We start from the raw sequence: 17968 nt of genomic DNA, 5'->3' as shown, positions 1-17968 counted from the left end.
GCCCGCTGTGGATCACTGTCTCTCTAGCAAGCACTTGACGACGGACGACCACGACTATAGAAGAGGCACAGGTATTGAATCTTGAAGGCTGTGTCATTCGGAAGCGAGAGCCATTTACTAGTACATAATCGGCATCACCAATTTCGATAACCCTTTGCAAAACCCACGTATGGTCAAACTAAACTGGGAAGTAATAATGGGCCGAATTGCGTCTTTTGGTAGACAACTTGGAGAATAGGAGATAGAGCAACGGCGGCAAAAAGAATGATTCAAAAGCAACCCATATTGCATAAAACACGATACAAAGGGGTAGGCCCGCCCGCACGTCCCGATTGTTCAGATGCAGGCACCAGCCTAACCACGCGCGTAAGGATGGTAGCCACGATGGCCTCCTCGTCCTCCTCCACGATAGTTCGCGCCGGGTTTCCCAGCGTTCTTTGGCCCGGTCGGGGCATTTGCGGGTGCGGCACCTTGTGGTTGTGGCGTTTGGCCTATATCCAAGTTAGTAAGATACTTAGAAAATACCGATTGAGATCACCAAGATGCATACCGCGTCCTACACTACCAGATCTGTTCATAGCCTGTGGCCCCGTGGGAATGTTGGGCTGAGGCACTTCGTCATACATGCCTTCCCACGATGTCGGGCCGCCCTGCTGATACGGAGAGAAACCCCGGTTCTCCATTGCCCGCCGAGCTTGCTGCTGCTCATACTTTTGTTGTTCAAATGCTATCTGTTCATGAGCGTTGTAGCCAGGTCCCCCACGGGTTGCCGAGTAGTTGCTCCCCATGTTCATGTTCCCACCAGAGTTTCCACCCATACCCATTTGTGATCCCTGTCCCTGGTTCTGCATTTGTTGCATCTGCTGCATCATGGCAGGATTCATCATGTTCTGCATATTCTGAGGAGTCGGACTCTGCGCCGGAGGACTCATGCTTGGCGACTGCTGGTTATTACCCATCTGCATTTGCTGCATCTGTTTCATTTGCATCTGTTGCATCAGGGCGGGGTTCATCCCAGCCATCCCCATCCCGCCCATGTTTTGACCTTGAGCAGCGGCTACCGCCATTTGCTGTTGCATAAGGGCAAAGTATTGTTGCATGCGTTGCCAATACTGAGCCATCATTTGTGGGGTGAGCCCACTGGGCATACCAGCTTGGCCTTGAACGCCGGTTTGTTGCTGGGAACCGTCGGCTCCGCCCTGGCTATTGTCCCTAAAATCTCGGCCACGACGACCACGATCTTCCTCACCTCGTAGGTTGCCCCTTGGCTGGGCCTTCTTCACTTCAATAGGCTTACCGAGGATATCTAGAGGGCGTGATAGGGCTGCTTCGACCGCGGTTTCGCTGTCAAAAGTCACAAAGCCAAAGCCACGTGGGCGGCCTGTATCCTTATCGATCATCAAAGTCGCATCAATTACCCGACCAAATTGCATGAAGAATTGCTTAAAATCCTGCTCGGTCGCTTCCTGACTGACACCTCCAACAAAGATCTTGCTCGTTTTCTCTTGCTCATCACGGGGGATCGCGCGTTTGGGATCGATCTAACAATATCGTAAGTACCAAAGACTAGCCTGCACAGATTAAGATATCATGAACGTTGGCCTTACAATTTTCCCGTCCAGATAATGCTCCTTAACCATCACTGTGTTCACTGTTTTGGGGTCTCTAAAAGTTAAGAATCCAAACCCTCTGGAACGACCCGTCGCACTGTCACGCATGACAGTGCACTCCTGTACTTCCCCAAACTGCGAGAAATACTCTTTTAGGGACTCTATGCCAAGAAGTCAGAGATATATAACGGCTAAGGAAGCTGAGCTAGTCTCTCGACAATACGTACGATCTGTAGTCTCCCAGTTTAACCCACCGATGAACATCTTCCTATCAAATAACATATCGTTAGCAAACCGGGTCTCTCGGATCAAGAGAGAATCAGAGGCTCCGGAAAGTGCAAATGGAGACGGCTGGCATATGGATATTGCTGGCAAGAGCTGACGGTCCATGGTTTCGGAAGGAGATAGGCATCTGGTTTCAGCTTTCATCCCACAGCATTGGTGTTCACGGTTCTCAGGTTCCTGGCATGTTCTTCTTGATTCATCTAAAGTCCACTGTGCTTGAAAGACGGCAACACAATCAGATATAGCGGAGCCGCGCCGACGAAATGTCATCGATGCTGTTCTCACTCCTTTCAAGCAACCCGGTCTAGCACGTATATATCGACAGAGTGAATCGACAGAATCCGTATCTCAGCGCTTTTGTTGTTATCACTGGTTTATTCACAGCCACTGGATTACGAGTCGACCCAGCAGTTTTAAGGCCAAATGAAATAGGCCCCAGGAACCGGGTGGGTGTGCGAGTAGTAGGCAGACCACAAGGGAGAAGAGGTATGCCCGGCGGAATAAGTCAATTGTTCTCTTCTGTCTCTCTGACCAAGGTATCTGTGCCTGCCTGTCTATAGACTCCGAAGCTAGGTAAACTGATCGAAAACCTCCAACCAGTCAGTCGAGGCTGCTACTCCTCACTGGTGGCGCTATATCATGTACCGATAAGAGGCTATATAGTATCAGTCGTACCATAGTAGCTCGATTTTGGGGCTCGGATAGCCGGGATTTCGAAATCTGCCCTCCCGTGACTGCCATAGTGACAGTGATTCGCTGATATATTTCTTCACTAGACTTGAACGATGGAGGAAGACCTCAAACGCCACTGGTATCGGACTCTGTCTAGCTGGATGTGGTGATCTTCACAGCTGTTCATCCATAGTCGATCGCGACATCGCCTCCTCCGTAAACAGCGATTGTGCCCACCAGAAAGCCTTAACTCAAACAGAGTTTCATCCACCTCTCCAGTCTGGTGAGTTCGTAGCGCCTCAAAAGAGTTCCCCCAGTGGACCACCAGATAGCCGCAATTTCGTCATGACACAAGCGCCATACCCAGAGCAGAGCCCTTAACGTGCAGTCCATCATGATGTGCTCGTATGAAGGGGTAACGCTGAATTTAAAATCCCCGTGGAGAGATAGGTTGCGTGGATGACGGCCAGCTCCATAGCACAAATTGCACAACAACTTCAGAGCGTACAAAAAGGGCGTAGAGGGAAAACAGGCCTGGGTACTTTCAAAAGAAAAAAACTTACCCGTCTTCCTTAATGCCAGTTCCTTGCGGTTCAGGCTCTCCGGTGGGAGCGGTCGCGTGGCTGTTAAAACCAGGGTCAAGGCTAGCCGCGCCATTCTGGTGAGTTACTCCATAGGAAGAAGTTTGATAAGCGCCTTGTGTATTCTCAGTGTCGTTCCCAAACCCTTCAATTGACTGAATCGCCGAGGTGCTAGAGAATGGAGCGGACGCTTCGGAAGGTATGGGGTTAGGAGCAGCCGCAGCACCCCCGACCGCGGCGGGTTGGTGCGTTGTCTCATCCGCATCGTACCTGGGAAGCAGAACAGGTTAGACACAGGGAACGAAAACGTAGGTGGGAGTCATCAGCATACAGATCGGCGAACAAATCTTCCTCGACGTCCTCTGGTTCGGCCATAGCGACGAGAGCTAGCGGTTATTGATGATTTAGAAAGAGGAGCGATATAAGTTGATCCAGTTACAAGGATCGATATGCGAAGAACGACGGCGAAGGCAAAGAACAACGGTGAGATGAACAGCCTCGGGTGAACCTCACCATGAATCGGTCGCCAGGGAGGGTCTCCAGTGATTAGGTATAATATAGTGAAAGCGAAGGGACGGTTGAATGGGAACGGCGAGGTGGGGAAATCAATGGAGGAGGAAGGAGGAGGAAGGAGGAGAGAGAAAGCGGTTTGAGGTTGGGGAAGGAGAGAGAAGTAGGAAAGGAAGAAGGAGAGGTTGAGATGGGGTCAGAATTCGGTCCAAGTTGGAGAGAGCGCAAATTGGCGGCTGTATGGTAATTGTATTTACATGAACTTTACGAGGACGACATTCAATCTTTCGTCACGGTGCCTCGAACTTGAACCCTTCCAAGGTGGAACTTCAAAGAACGTGGTCAATATTACAGCGTGAGATAATATCCGTCCTGTTCATATAATACATGACAGTAATAACCCGGCAAGTGTGCTCCTCAAAGCCCCCAGATCTTGAGCAATCCAGCAATGGTTCTATCTCGGGTCCTCTGAAGTGGGAATCTGATAGCTGGTGCGACGGCCTCAATGGTTGGACAATGAAACCCTCCTTGTATTAGGTCGGGGTCTGTGTAAAAATATTGCGAGAAGTGTCCCCGAAGCCACCCCGCAACATCGTCGCTCGCCTGCCTCCTTCTCATGACCTGCGCGGTTGACATCATTTCCTCCGCACGAGCAGCCTCACACAATGGCTGCGAAGAAGGCACAGCAGCAGGTAGACCCCCTTATCCATGTTTCAGATTCTGTATTAGATGACAATCGACTGATCCGAATCCTAAATCTAAAGGAAATGGTCCAGGTTGGTTCGTACCTCATAACATCCTCCTTAAGATCTGAATCACAAGTGGCTGATAGAGATGCCCGCTCGTCGCGTGCAGACCGCTCTGAGTAAGCTTCTGCTCAAGACTAACGCGTTTCCCGCTCTCTAACCTCTCGAAAGACAAACGGCTTCTCCGTTCTGGAAGGCCAGATCGGCGTCTCAGAACAGAGGGGGCTCCCAGTACGCAGATCAGAGCACTGCCGTTGGTGCCTCATACTCTCACGCCAGCATCTTGAAGTCAGTGACCTGCGAACCGAGTTAAGCTAGACCATAGACGGGTCCGTTGACGGTTGATCGCTTGCAGCAGCAGAGGATTACCGCAACAACATACACAACCTCGAACGCCTCCTCGTCCCTCGTCTAAAAACTCCTCACACATATCATCTTCTTCTCATCGACCGGGGTTACGGACGGCATCGCCACGTGCGTCGTATTCCGATATTATGAATCAAGATATTGAATCCTGGGGCCATGGTAAACCTGGAGGTCGGATCGAGGATGACGACGACGATGGGGAGGAGGATATTGTGTTCGACGATGACGAGGACGAGTTTGGGCTTCCAAGCATTGCGAGTATGCGAAAGAGGCAAAATCGGAAAGCTGATACCTTTAAACTCAAGGCAGCCGAACCGCCAATTGTTCGAGCTGAAAGCAAATCTTCAACTCTTGGTGTTAGCGTACCGAATCATAGGCAGCGAGCAAACAGCTCAGATATTGCGGAGGAGCGCGACATTCCCTTATATCCAACCACAGCTCGGAAGAGCGAAGGCAAGATTCTACGGCCCCAGTACAAAGAAATTTTGAGAGGTATGCTATAGTAACTTCCCGAAGAGATGACCTGAGCACTCTAACATCCCACCTTGAAGACCCAGGAAATGCATTAAATCTCATAAACCATACTGCACCCCCAAAGAACGCTTCGCCAAAGGAGATGGATGCGTACTCAAGTCGCATATCAAGAATCAATAAGTTTAAACGCTTGTTGCAAGCAAGCACTGTGCCCCTAATAGAGTTAAGAAACCTGGCATGGTCGGGGATTCCTGAAGAGGTACGAGCAATGACTTGGCAACTACTCCTGGGTTACCTTCCGACGAATAGCGAGCGACGCATCGCGGCTCTCGAGCGAAAACGGAAAGAGTATCTGGATGGTGTACGCCAGGCTTTCGAGCGCAGTAGCGCAGCAACCGCTGGAAATCCACCGTCTTCGAATACCGGCCGTGGCAGAGGTTTAGACGAAGCCATCTGGCACCAAATAAGCATTGACGTTCCACGCACCTGCCCCCATATTCAGCTTTACAGCTACGAGGCCACCCAACGATCTCTGGAAAGAATCCTTTACGTTTGGGCTATCCGACACCCCGCCAGCGGTTATGTTCAAGGCATTAATGATCTTGTCACGCCACTATGGCAAGTTTTTCTAGGAGTCTACGTTACAGACCTCAATGTTGAAGAAGGAATGGATCCGGGCCAGCTTCCCCGAAGTGTATTGGATGCTGTAGAGGCAGACTCATTCTGGTGTCTAACGAAACTATTGGATGGGATCCAAGATAACTATATATATGCCCAGCCAGGTATTCACAGACAGGTCCAAGCCCTGCACGATTTGACCGCACGCATTGATTCTACTCTGGCCAAACATCTCGAGAAGGAAGGTGTAGAATTCATGCAATTCAGTTTTCGATGGATGAACTGCTTGCTCATGCGCGAAATGAGCGTGCAGAACACAATCCGAATGTGGGATACGTATATGGTAAGTACCACCCTCTCCCATCTTAGTTCGAAATCCACCTATGCTTGTACTGACCTACCAAGGCCGAAGAGCAAGGCTTCTCGCGGTTCCATCTATATGTCTGTGCCGCATTTCTCGTCAAATGGACGGACCAATTGGTGAAAATGGACTTTCAGGTATGTTCTTCCGGCCTTTGGCTCCGGGCATAAAACTGATCAACCAATGAATACAGGAGATTATGATGTTTCTCCAGGCTCTCCCGACAAGGGACTGGACGGAAAAGGACATTGAGCTCCTCCTAAGTGAAGCATACATCTGGCAAAGTCTCTTCCAAGATTCTCGAGCGCACCTTCGTCCTAGTACCGGAGATCAGACTCCCGATAATGGTTTCCAATAATGGCCCGTATATCGAGAATCCCACAGACTCGATAAGAGCATACCCAGCAGCCATCCAATCAGCGATGTGGGCTTCACGGAGCCCATCTTATCGCTGCGCCAGTTACTACCTAGCACGCACCATATGGCACAAAACTGGGAACGGGTTCTCAGCGGTATCCAGTTCCGGCTCCAGCGTCTAGTCTTCATGGCGGGTAGCTATCACTCATTGAAGCGGCCAGTGCTGGCGTGGCGTATGCTTGCGGGGACTGAGATATTCCTTTCAGGCGCTGCCCAAGATAATAAAATGGCGTTGATGGTCTGCGCGATTGACTCCTTTGAGGAAATACGCCCTTGCTCGTATCTAGAGAAACGGAGCGAGGAAAGGCATCACCAGTGACCAAAACGCATGGCCAGTGAAGGAAAGTAACACTGTTACTTACTCTACTTTCCCTTATTCTGTACATATAGAGGGGGCATATAAAGCAATAGGTTATCACGTCGCTGGCTAGAGAATAAAGCGTATTAGTAGCCAGTGAAGTCGAGTAGGTACCTACTAGCCTTCAAAAAAGCCACACATTTCACACTGTCGTTGCAAACGATACTGCTGAGCCAACGACAAGGACAGGGGACTTGACTGTATCCAGCGGGGTGTACCCGAAAAATTGATCAAAATAGGCCATGCTGAGTTGATGATCAAACATGGGGGACCGTCGTGCTCACTTGGATTTCACTAAGACTTTCGTATTCGTTGGGGTGTACCGTAAATCAAATTTGTCTTTCAATTAAAGGAAATCTAATGCTAAACGATGGCTATGGTAGGGCGAAGACGCCGAGGATCAATATCGCCGGGAGAGAGGGAGAGAGAGGAGCAAAAAAAGGCCGAAGGCCCTGACACCAAGAAGAAACGCTAAAGTCATCAAATACGGCGCCAATGTCTATATCCAGGAAACTTGGAAGAAAGGTGGCGAGAGTATGTAAAGAAATATGCTCCCGGCAGTTCGATGCTGAGGGCTTGATACTTCAATAAGCGAAGCCATATCCCGGTGTGGTCGCTTTGCGCCCTTCAGGCGAGCCATAGCTGTCACGAGTTCCTTGCGTACCCTGGCTCATGTTACGGCCGTGTCTAGGTTCATCGCGATACTCAGTGTCGACCAAACGATCGGAACTCTCGTTGAACCCTCGCTTGGAGTTGAGCGGGTGTTGGTCCCGATATGCTTTGTACGGGCCAGTGAAGTTGAAATTGCTCATCTCAGAGTAATCCTTGCAAGGACGGCGGTCCAGAAGAAGTGATTCGCGCGCATCCAAGGGTGTGAGGTCGTCGATATCAGGGTTCATTTTTTCTGGGAATTTCCACATTAGCACTTCGTAGAGATGTTAATAGAATATTTTACTGACCAGCTTCTTTCCTCCTTTTGGCGTACGGATTCTCCCGGAAGCAGAGAATGATGGCGTTAACAGCGATAAGGATAGCAAGGAGGCCGGTCAGCGCCGACTGGACCGCGATTAAAATTACGCCAGTGACCGTTTTTGTCGTCTGTGAGAGACCAAGCTCCTCCACAAAAACCAGTACGCATGCGATCGACAAGACGCGGACTACCTGGATACTGATATTGATCCACTGGGTCGACTTGGCGACATACGGTCGATGCCAAAGCAAGAGAATCAGCATGAGGGCCTCGACAGCGAGCTGCGCCCCAGACTGAACGAGTCCGTGGCCGTTAGCACCAGCAATGATACAACCCTTGACAAGCATATACACGATCACGGGGACAAAGAGCCACCAGTAGTCCTTTTTGTAATTGTCGTAGAATAGACTATACTTTCGCCAAGTTTCCTTGTTCTCGTACAAGCGAGACGCATCGCCCTCGGATTTCTTGTACTTGCGAGCCAAGCGTATGATGCGGAAAACGAAGAATCCAAGGATGGCAGTGAAAATGGCCAAAGTCACACCGGCTAGGAGTTGTGCAGCCCAGGAATCTCCAGTGGTAAACTGATAAACGCAGTACATGACCCATATGGAATAAAGAATGAGGATCAAGTTGGTAATCGTCCTAGCGAGGAGGCCCCAGTAATCTTCACGAAATTCAGCGAGCACTTTGGGGAACGAGCCATACATTGCCCACAATTCGAGAATGACCTTGACAAGCAAGATACCAACAGTAATAGCCGCCACGACAATGGCGAAAACCAGCAAGACCGTCATGAATGTGTTAGACTGGGGAATGAGCAACTCTTTGCTTAAATTCTCGATTCCACCCACACTCAATAGATCATCCTCACGGGAAGTGCCATTGCTGGAAGACGTCTCGTTAACTGAGGTCTCGATCTCTCGTACAATTAATCTCGCCGTTCCCAGAAGCATATCCAGGGATCTCTTCTGATTGGACTCGGATGCTGAGGTACTCAGTCCCTTCCAGTAGTCATAGTTGTTTTCAGTGAGATTGCCTCCTGTGAGTTTCCTAAACTTATCAATCGAGTGTTGCATCTGGGTCAACGGAATCAGACCGGTACTGAAGGCGAAGTTCTTCGCAAAACTGCGATAGACGGGAGGATAGCTGACACTAAGCATGCCATTGGTAGCCATGGTATGGAACCAACCCATAACCTCTCCAAATCCGGGACTCGACGACGGTGACCCTGCATGCCCAGCAGATCCTAGGGCAGAAAGCCCGCTGAGAGCCAGCGCCGCCCCAGCCATACCGGCGGCGACATAAGAAACAGAAACAAGCTCCACGGATTTGCCGTTGGTCAATTCGGACTGAACGCAGGCAACCTCATGGCCATCTTCCTTTGACTTTAGCTGAAGTTTTGCCACTCCGTCAAGGTCCGGAATCGAGAATGCGATTGACGGTATCTGGTTCGCGTACTCCTCGGGAATTTGCTGTGTTCCGGAAGCTGAAAAAGTGCCAGCTGGCATGGGGCAAAGCTCAGAGACGTAATTGTCGGCATCGCAGGGATTGAAATCCTTAGTGTATACTTCGTTACCATAAGCAGTGACTGAGAGCACGGCCGTAACATTCTGTGCTTTGGTGTTTGTTCCAGACACGTCAAAGGTGATATTCCTCGTAGACCGAGAAAAGGTTATGTCCAGCTTGTTGACTTCGACGGCAGAGTTGGTCAAACAGGCCGAGACACTTCCGGTACTAAGAGTGTCCGCGGCATAGCTCATGGCAGGTAACACAGCCAACCCGGAAATGAGAATGGGAGTAGGGACGAAACTTCGCATGTTGAATAGCGTGGAGTGGAAGTCGCAATATCAGGTTTACGATACGGTGGGAGAGCTTCTGATTAGACACCCGATCAAAGACGGTGGATATGTTCGAAAAGGACCTGTTGATTAAATTGGCGTATTTTGAGCAAATTCCGACCCAGGATAATCGAACCAGTCGACTCGATGGGCAAGAAGAGCAGGTTCAACCTGTGTCGAACGAAAATAATACAGGACCCCGGATTTCTGGCGAGAACAACAGAGACTAAAGAGCCAAATGGGAAGCAGATAATTTGCTCAAGAGAGGGACAACTAGCGAAGAGAGAGCTGGATTGTGCTGAAATCAATGCACTTGTCGGATTCCCTCACTTTCCTCCTCCTCTTCAAGAGGCAAAAGAGAGAACGAGCTGTTTGAGAGGTCGGTCCACAAGAGCAGCTAACAGGTCGAGAGGGAAAGGGCAGAGAGGAAGGAGGACACAAAACGAATGTTTGTAAGAAACGAAGAGAGGTGATCGTCAACGAGAGACTAGTCAGACAAGAAATTTGAAACGCACAAGAGACATGATTGCAGGAGAAAAGCTGGGAGAATCGAGAAGCAAGCAGTGATGCAGACGTCCCTCAAGGGCTCTCACGGCCGAGAAACAAGAGACGTCCAGGCTCTCGGCAGGCCCGATTGTCAACAAGGATATGCAAAAAAGGACCTCAATCCATCAAGTGTCAGCCACAGCCAGCGAGGCCCAGCGTCGAATGAGAATGAGGGATGAGCGCCCAGTGGCTGGAGGCTGCTACAAGCCAGGCCCCTGAGTGTCTCAAGCAGTCCGCGGGTGATAAAAACGGGTGCTCATTGGCGTTTGAATGGCGTCCACTGGGCCTCCAGTACTCCAGGAGTCGCCGCTTTATTCTTGGTCCTGTTCTAGACCGTGGCCGAGCGCTCGTCTTGATATGATTCAAGCGACGAACGGCGGCTCAATCGAAGGCCGCCTCTGCGGAGGAAATCCTGCACACAAGCGCAGATGATGGAGCCAAGGCGGATGGGACGAGTGTTATGCTGTGTTGTCGTTGAAGACAGAAGTTGGGAGTCCAGATCTTGGAAACTTTGAAGAGGAGCCCTTCAAACGGGAGCGTCCCACCAAATGGGCAAAGAAAGGTCCGAGAATTGACCCACAGACTACTGGAGTCTTCTCCGTCGATAGCCTCGACGAATGCGAGTCATTGTTGTTTTCTTGAACCCGATATTATTAATTTTGGGCTTGTTGAGGATCGATTTGACGATCGTTTTCTGTGGATGAGGAAATTCCATCTTCCCCTCCTTGGGCCAACGCTTTGGATGAATTGTTCTCGACTCTCCCGTCTGGAAGGCAGTGTGTCTCAGCCACGCTGTCGTTTCAAAACTCGTTTCAGAAAGTATTCGCTCTCTTGGGGCGAGGAGCGTGTCACCATTTTCGGCGACGAAAAACCAGGTCGAAGGCCCGTCAACCTTGGAGCCCTGAGGAGTTAATTCCGCATCTACCAAGATCCAATGTCCCCTGGATCTCTTTACACCGGAATCTTGAGACCTCCCAAATGAGATGACCAACGAAACTGGGGTGCAGCCGCATTTTCCCACTATTAATTGAATGAATGACCCACACTACTCAACCCGAGACAGAGGTAGCTGGTGGCGTCTATGGTTTCAATTCTCTGTCCCACTCGATGGCGTGAGCCTGTGATCTTGTTGCTCGGTCATCATAGGAGCGAAGGACACCAAGCGGCCCCTTTCTCTCCTGGCAGGAACGCTTCCATTGCTTTTCTGGCGGCCCGGTCTTCATGCGGGGAACAGGAGACAAGCAGACATTCGATCTCCTCTCTCAAGAACTCCGACGGAGTGTGGGTAGGGAATCAATCGATAACTAAGCCATGATGCCTGCGGAGATTGATAGGTGATACTCGGGCGATGCAGAGAGATCCAGGTATTCACAGGAGCAGAGTCATTTCCGGATGCTCTTCTCCTGCATCTCACGCATTGCCGCTCTAGCGCTCCTGCTGCCTCCCAGTTTAGGTCCCTTTGGAGCTTCCGCCTTGCCAGGCTGTTTCGTAGCAGTTTTCGTCCGAGCCACCCGACGGCGGGACTGGATAGCATCCAGAAACTCTCGTCGAAACTGCTCTGCGACCCTATCGTCGGCCGCCTGGTCGTCGACCGCCGCTTCTTCCTCCTCTGGTTCATCGTAAACGTCCACTAGAAGGTGGTGGAGGATTAGCAGGCCGCCACAATATTCGCAGATGGACTAGAGAGTGTTCACTTACTTTTGCTCTCGCGCAGAACCTCCTCTACTAACCGGTCTCTCTCGATATCTTCACTGGTGCGTTTCCAATATCGAGATGGGACATTGGAGGCACGCTCGGTCGAAATCTCACCATCCTCACCTTTCAGCTTCCTCGTCGCCTCTTCAGTTCGGGCGATATTCTGTAGCTTAGTCTCTCGACCAAGATCAATTTCGTGTAGCTTCCCAAGAGAGGCGGGCTCGCGCTCCGGGAGTTCAGTTGTCGATGGCGTGTTGTCGACTTTGCGCGGGCCAGCTATGTCTGGACCAGATGCATCTCCGGGCATCCCATGTCGGTATCGCTTAGCGAGCTCGGATTCTATATAAGCCATCCTTATCTTGTTAGTCTCCATTGCAGCGCGTGTAAAGCACAGCTGACAACAATCGATAATGCGACGGGGTACCGTACATATGTTTATCGACATCCACCGTTTGTCCGGTGTGCGCCGTAAAGCGGTCGCACATAGCTCGCAGCCGCTCGTCCTCTATATCCTCTGCTGTTTCTGTCGAGAGGGAAGCTCGGTCTCTCTGTTCCGTCGTCGGTCGCGAAGTAGTCGAGAACTCTATGCCGCCCTTTCGAGAGCGATGAAGCCGGCGAATACGAAGAGCATCAGCCGTTTGCAGGGAATGTGTACCGCCCTGCAGTCCTTGAGTCTCTGAGGCGTCGTTTGAAGCTTGGGTTTCTTGTTGGCTGTCTGTGTCGTCGGGTCGGCGTCGCTGGAACTTCCTTCGCTTCACTGGGCGGAAGAGAACATCTGGGTCCGGACCAACGTCTGTGTCCATGTTGGCGAAGAAGTCGGACCCTGCGTAGCGAACAAAAGCAAGCGTAGATGCAGGCCGAGATCGGTTGGGGGAATGACGAAGGGATGAGATGCGAACCACCATCCATCAGTCCGCCCGCGCCAAAAACTTGCTTGAGAATTTCCCACCGCCGCACCACAAGCAAGTGCTCCCCAACTATCCCCCCAATCGTCCGATCCTTTTGCAAAACCCAAGGCTCCCCGGCGTTTAGACTCGGAAACTCTCTTTTGACATCTCAAGCATTGTCGGCGGACCGCCCCAGCCTATCTCTCGCCCTTGCGCTCCTCCACGCCCGACGATGAACCCTTCCGTTCCACCCTCAGCTGCCGATTACGGCGGAGGTACGTAGCTCAGGTCAACAACGATTTCGCGATTTTCACATCCTGCTGTAATTCCCTTTTCTCAATGGCTGCTGATACTTCCAACGCGTTAAGATGAGGTTTCGGCCATCGTCCTAGATCCTGGGTTCTCGACTACACGCGCAGGCTTCGCAGGCGAGGATACGCCGAAATCCCTGATACCAACATACTATGGAAAGTACTCTTTTGAAGGCCAAGGGAAACTCATCTATGGCGATGATATTTTTGTTACTCCGCGTCCCGGCTTGTCAATTCACAACCCTATTGGCAGGGATGGCATCGTCGATGACTGGGACATGGCTGAAAAGGTGTGGGAGTACTCATTCACATCAAAACTTACGGGTGCGAAACCGGGCAACCCATTACTCAACGGACTGAACGACATACCGGAGGGCGAGCTCCCAGCGGAAATGGAGGGTGTTGAGTCCGATGAGAAGCCGCTCGCAGACAGTCCTCTCCTGATGTCTGAATCCAGCTGGAACCCTACAAAAGCGCGCGAAAAGACAATTGAGATCGCTATGGAGAAATGGGGAACCCCGGCTTTCTATCTAGCGAGGAATGGTGTTCTCGCAGCGTAAGTCATGCATCCTAATATTTGTTATTTGGATACGGCATTGTAGTTATGGTGGACAGATCTAACCGGGTATCCTAGATTCGCTGCGGGCAAGGCTTCTGCTCTGGTCGTCGATATCGGTGCCTCTAACATATCCGTAACTCCAGTTCATGACGGCATGATTCTCAAACGCGGGGTTCAACATTCGCCTTTGGGTGGAGATTACGTCTCTTCCCAGATCCGCGCCCTATTCAAGTCAAACATACCGCAGCCCATCACCATCACACCTCATTATCTCATCTCCTCAAAGACAGCCGTTGAAGCCGGCCAACCCCCACGGGCCAAATACAAGACTTTTCCGCCGGAAAGGGCCCCCGACGCTTCCTACCGCACACTCCTGGAGGAGCGAACACTCTCTGAATTCAAAGAATGCGTTGTGCAAGTGTGGCCCGGCCCTACAAAGCTCTCCGCCACCGGGCCTAACGGCGTTCCAAACGAAGAGATGGCTAGGAGCTCTCCCGGACGACCCTTTGAGTTCCCCGACGGGTACAACCAGGTCTTTGGCGTGGACCGTTACAGAGTCGTTGAGTCCCTCTTCGACGCCAAATCGGCCATCCCAGACCCTGACTCTGCCTTGCCTGCACCAACCCAGGCCCAGACTGTTCCCGAACTCATCAAGGCTGCTCTGAACGGCGTCGACGTTGACATCCGCGCTCATCTACTTGCCAACGTCGTCGTAACAGGTGCCTCCAGCTTACTCTACGGTTTCACGGATCGCCTTAATCACGAACTCATGCAGCTCTATCCGGGTCCCCGGGTCCGGATCTCCGCCCCTGGAAATACGTCAGAGCGCAGATTCAGCTCCTGGATCGGTGGAAGTATTCTCGCCAGTCTCGGGACGTTCCACCAGATGTGGATCTCCAAGAAGGAATTTGATGAGCACGGCCCGAGCATCGTCGAGAAGCGCTGCAAGTAGACTCAGCATTATCATTAAAATAAACCTTTCTTTTTTGTGGCCTGGTCCTGCCCTTTTTCCTCCCTGTCTACGAGGTTAGGCATGAATGCGTGGCCGCAGCAGTTGAAAATGTGATTTTTATATTCCGGCGTTCTCGCGCTTTCTTGGACGGGGTGGAAAAGGCTGATTTAGGGAATTTTTTTTTCCAATATCCCTATCATTCATGGTTCGGAGATAGGGTTAATATGTTCAAAATAACTGTATAGCATCTCACGTGGGTGTTCTACTGCGTATAAACGGTTCTCACCAGGCCTGAAGTCTCAATCCCACAAAGTGTGTAGAGCGACCACCAAGCGAAGGGTATATACAAAGAGCAAGAGGTGAGATCTGTTTCCAGTGATGGCGTGATGCCCTATTCGGGCTGCCGTTCCTGCTGAGAGGCTTTATGTAACCGTTGTCTAGACGCACTATATTTATATATCTATCTATATACACGTACAAGAACAGTTATTGGGGTAAACGTCACCGCCCAGAGTTCGGTGGCATTCAAACCTCGCCAAGCCATATCATGGCAAGGAGACGGGTATCATAGAGGTATATTTTCGCACATATCGGGAACATCGGGATCACCGAAAAGCCACGGTCGCCTTCTGCATAGGGAAGACAGAGACCAGAGCTTCGTTCCAAGGAGCAGACAAGACAGGGCCCCGTGGTCGAGTAACGCGTGACGCTGGAAAGCTGTTCACGGTTCGGAGTCAATCAAATCTTATGTTACGAGATGCCTACTGAGAATGCATACTCCTCAGCTAGGTGATTTGGCGGATTCTGGAAGCTGGCCGATCTGTCGAAAGTGGGTTAGGAGATGAGGTGGAAGGAGTTTAATGGGGTTGCTTACGGGAGGAAGAGGGAAGGCGGGAAGAGCAGTTATAATCGACTGGTCGTCCGCGTCTAGGGCCTTAAGATGGCTGACGCTATCGTGATGGTATTCTTGCTCCTCGGGCTGCTGCTGAAGGCTCGTATGGCCCAGGATCGTATGAACCCTGGGAGCTGCTTCATGCTTGGGCCTTAGACAGTAGGTATTCAAATTCTTGGTCTCCTCCTCCAGCCACGCCGTTTGTTTCTGGATGTCATTTTGGTGAACACCTGCCTGTAATTCGTCGGACCGCGCACCTGACAACTTAACCTGGAACTGACTCCACAGGCCGCCCCTCTTGTAGGCTGACTGACCAGCCTTCTTTTCCCTTTCAGTGATGCTTTCCCATACATCGAGTACTCGATCCGTTTTCAGGTATTGTAGGAACTGATCTTTCATAGTTTCGCTCTTTGCCGATGTATGAAAGGTATCTGGCCTCTGAGTCCGGTCTGACGGTTGCGGTTCCCAGGGCGACTCCGTTTGCTTCGGCAGCTGCTGTTGCACGTTCTTGCTTTTCCGAGAAGACTTGAGGATTCTCGAAGCGGATGTGGATGGGCGGCTAATTGATTCTTCCGGCACCTCTTCTACGGTAACATTTGTTGTAAGCTTGGCTTTTGAGAATCGCCTGCTAAGTGTCCTTTGGAGTCTTGGCAAAACCGCGCTTGAATCAGACCCTCTTGACGGAGCTCCGGATATAGACTTTGCCCGGTTAGACGCCATATCATTCGCACGGCAGTTGTCTCTCGTGGCTCCTAGGTTCGGGACACTTTTTTGATGAGTGAGCCTGCCTGAACTGCTAAAACCCGGGCGACGTCGTGATTTCGACGGGTTCGGTATGGCCGGGTCACGGGGCAATGGCTTTTCCACAGTAAACGGGCTTGAGATACATATGGACGTTCCACGACCGGCTAAGCCTTGCATTGACTTGGCTCGAGGAGTTGCGAGTGGCGCCTGCACGAACGACACCTAGTTCTAGTTAGAAGCAATGTAAGATATTGGCCAGGCAATCCTGCCGCGAAAATATGTACTAACCACATCCTTTCTGCTCGCCACACCCACACGTCGCTGCATCTCAGTAATTGCGCGGCCGAGTTGAGTAATGGCATACTGGAGGGCTAGGCCCTTTTTGCGAAGCTTGGAAAAGGCCAGGTTCCAACCGTCCACGTTTGCCAACATAGAGCCATATATAGCAGCTAAGTTGCTTGATAATGGGGTATTGTCCCTGGATGCTGGTGCAAGATATTGCCAAAGCCCACTTACTGCTTCCTTCCCCTTTCGAATGTCTTTAAGAGCGTCATTTACAGCAAGGGTAAATCGCTCAATCGCGAGTTCGATATGGTCGTTGTAGTTGATCATAGCCAGGCGGAAATTGCGATCTGTCAACATTTCGTCAAAAAGATCTAAATTTTCGAGAGGTAAGCTAAGGTATTGAATGCGCGTGCGTAAGTCGACTTGTATGATGAGAAAATCTTCCGTCGTCCTTGAGACAAATCCGTCCATCTCGTCTACGTGAGCTTGGAGAATTTTCAGGACTGCCGCGCTCGACTTGGCTGTCCCTTTCGCTAATAAATGAAGACCGAAGGTCATCTGGGCAGTGAGCTTCCAGAGTGGGTGGTACCTGCCGCGAGTTAAACCCCGATAACCAAGGTCTCGGTGGAAACGGTATTTGGAAGGGCCTGGAGCACCTACCTTTCACCAACTCTCTGGCGCCATTTTCGACCACAGAGGCGCTCGTACTGAGGGTTTTCGAGGAGGTCTTTGCGCCGTGACTGAGCATCAATGCCCACAGCCCAGTCTTTGTCCGTTCCCTGTAGAGCTTCGGCGATAGATTCTTCAAAAGGCCTCTGTAATTGTAGGATTGGGTGTTTAGGAGGTGGGCGATCGTTGATTTGTTCTCCGTCTCTCGACCCAAACCGCTGCTCTACCTTCGTAGCGGTGTATGAGCAAGATTGCGTTCGGCTGTCTGACGAACCCTCCATCAAGGTGAGAATAGAATCAGTACTGTTATGGAATCCACTTTTGGTTGCGGACAATTTTTGAGTAACACTTCGCAGGCTCCCGACAGCCAAGCAGAGCAAATTAGCTATTGACGATTGTGGGGACAGGGTGCCAGCGACATACTGCAGCTTCAAACTCCACCAGTTGTTGCTATGACTAAAGACGGTCCATGGAGACGAGTGTAATCCAGACAATGCCGATGATCGCCATGCGCCAAAAAAGCTAAGAGCTTTGATGGACCAGCTTCTAATCGAAAAAGCGCCAGATCCAAGGCATTCCTTCGTTTTCAAATGACGAAAGGGCACGTTTATCTCTTTCT

The 17968-nt window shown here is 51.0% G+C and overlaps 6 protein-coding genes across 6 annotated transcripts; 2 read left to right on the top strand and 4 right to left on the bottom strand.

The window, feature by feature from the left end:
* Positions 1 to 74: 74 nt before the first annotated feature.
* Positions 75 to 3947, bottom strand: BJX67DRAFT_355524 (heterogeneous nuclear ribonucleoprotein HRP1). Its single transcript, XM_071029314.1, has 6 exons — positions 3480 to 3947; positions 3131 to 3418; positions 1838 to 1878; positions 1608 to 1771; positions 551 to 1541; positions 75 to 491 (listed from the first exon to the last, which is right to left on the bottom strand). Exons 1-6 carry the CDS (start codon positions 3521 to 3523, stop codon positions 355 to 357), a joined length of 1665 nt encoding a protein of 554 aa, XP_070885348.1. The 5' UTR covers positions 3524 to 3947; the 3' UTR covers positions 75 to 354.
* A 10-nt stretch (positions 3948 to 3957) lies between these two features.
* Positions 3958 to 7293, top strand: BJX67DRAFT_355508 (GTPase-activating protein GYP1). The gene is made up of 9 exons (XM_071029313.1): positions 3958 to 4013; positions 4068 to 4350; positions 4423 to 4438; positions 4514 to 4523; positions 4576 to 4692; positions 4760 to 5262; positions 5322 to 6205; positions 6268 to 6360; positions 6417 to 7293. The coding sequence occupies exons 2-9, from the start codon at positions 4324 to 4326 to the stop codon at positions 6579 to 6581; spliced, it is 1815 nt and encodes a 604-aa protein (XP_070885347.1). The 5' UTR covers positions 3958 to 4013; positions 4068 to 4323; the 3' UTR covers positions 6582 to 7293.
* A 225-nt stretch (positions 7294 to 7518) lies between these two features.
* On the bottom strand, positions 7519 to 10206 carry BJX67DRAFT_136465 (transient receptor potential ion channel family protein). The gene is made up of 2 exons (XM_071024597.1): positions 7958 to 10206; positions 7519 to 7902 (listed from the first exon to the last, which is right to left on the bottom strand). The coding sequence occupies exons 1-2, from the start codon at positions 9786 to 9788 to the stop codon at positions 7583 to 7585; spliced, it is 2151 nt and encodes a 716-aa protein (XP_070885346.1). The 5' UTR covers positions 9789 to 10206; the 3' UTR covers positions 7519 to 7582.
* Positions 10207 to 11737: 1531 nt separating this feature from the next.
* Positions 11738 to 12853, bottom strand: BJX67DRAFT_381890 (telomere length and silencing 1 family protein; the record flags this gene model as incomplete). Its single annotated transcript, XM_071033103.1, has 3 exons — positions 11738 to 11985; positions 12054 to 12389; positions 12475 to 12853. The coding sequence occupies 3 exons, from the start codon at positions 12851 to 12853 to the stop codon at positions 11738 to 11740; spliced, it is 963 nt and encodes a 320-aa protein (XP_070885345.1).
* Positions 12854 to 12989: 136 nt separating this feature from the next.
* On the top strand, positions 12990 to 15150 carry BJX67DRAFT_136613 (actin family protein). The gene is made up of 3 exons (XM_071024598.1): positions 12990 to 13212; positions 13306 to 13804; positions 13883 to 15150. Exons 1-3 carry the CDS (start codon positions 13170 to 13172, stop codon positions 14757 to 14759), a joined length of 1419 nt encoding a protein of 472 aa, XP_070885344.1. The 5' UTR covers positions 12990 to 13169; the 3' UTR covers positions 14760 to 15150.
* Positions 15151 to 15540: 390 nt separating this feature from the next.
* On the bottom strand, positions 15541 to 17630 carry BJX67DRAFT_381888 (uncharacterized protein; the record flags this gene model as incomplete). The annotated part of the gene is made up of 4 exons (XM_071033102.1): positions 15541 to 15579; positions 15634 to 16617; positions 16684 to 17269; positions 17341 to 17630. The coding sequence occupies 4 exons, from the start codon at positions 17628 to 17630 to the stop codon at positions 15541 to 15543; spliced, it is 1899 nt and encodes a 632-aa protein (XP_070885343.1).
* Between the last annotated feature and the right edge of the window lie 338 nt (positions 17631 to 17968).

Source organism: Aspergillus lucknowensis (genome assembly GCF_044049455.1).
Source record: "Aspergillus lucknowensis strain CBS 449.75 chromosome Unknown BJX67scaffold_25, whole genome shotgun sequence".
Classification (NCBI taxonomy): Eukaryota; Fungi; Ascomycota; class Eurotiomycetes; order Eurotiales; family Aspergillaceae; genus Aspergillus; species Aspergillus lucknowensis.
The sequence above is the reverse complement of the archived record's forward strand: the minus strand, read 5'-3'. Positions and strand labels throughout refer to the sequence as shown.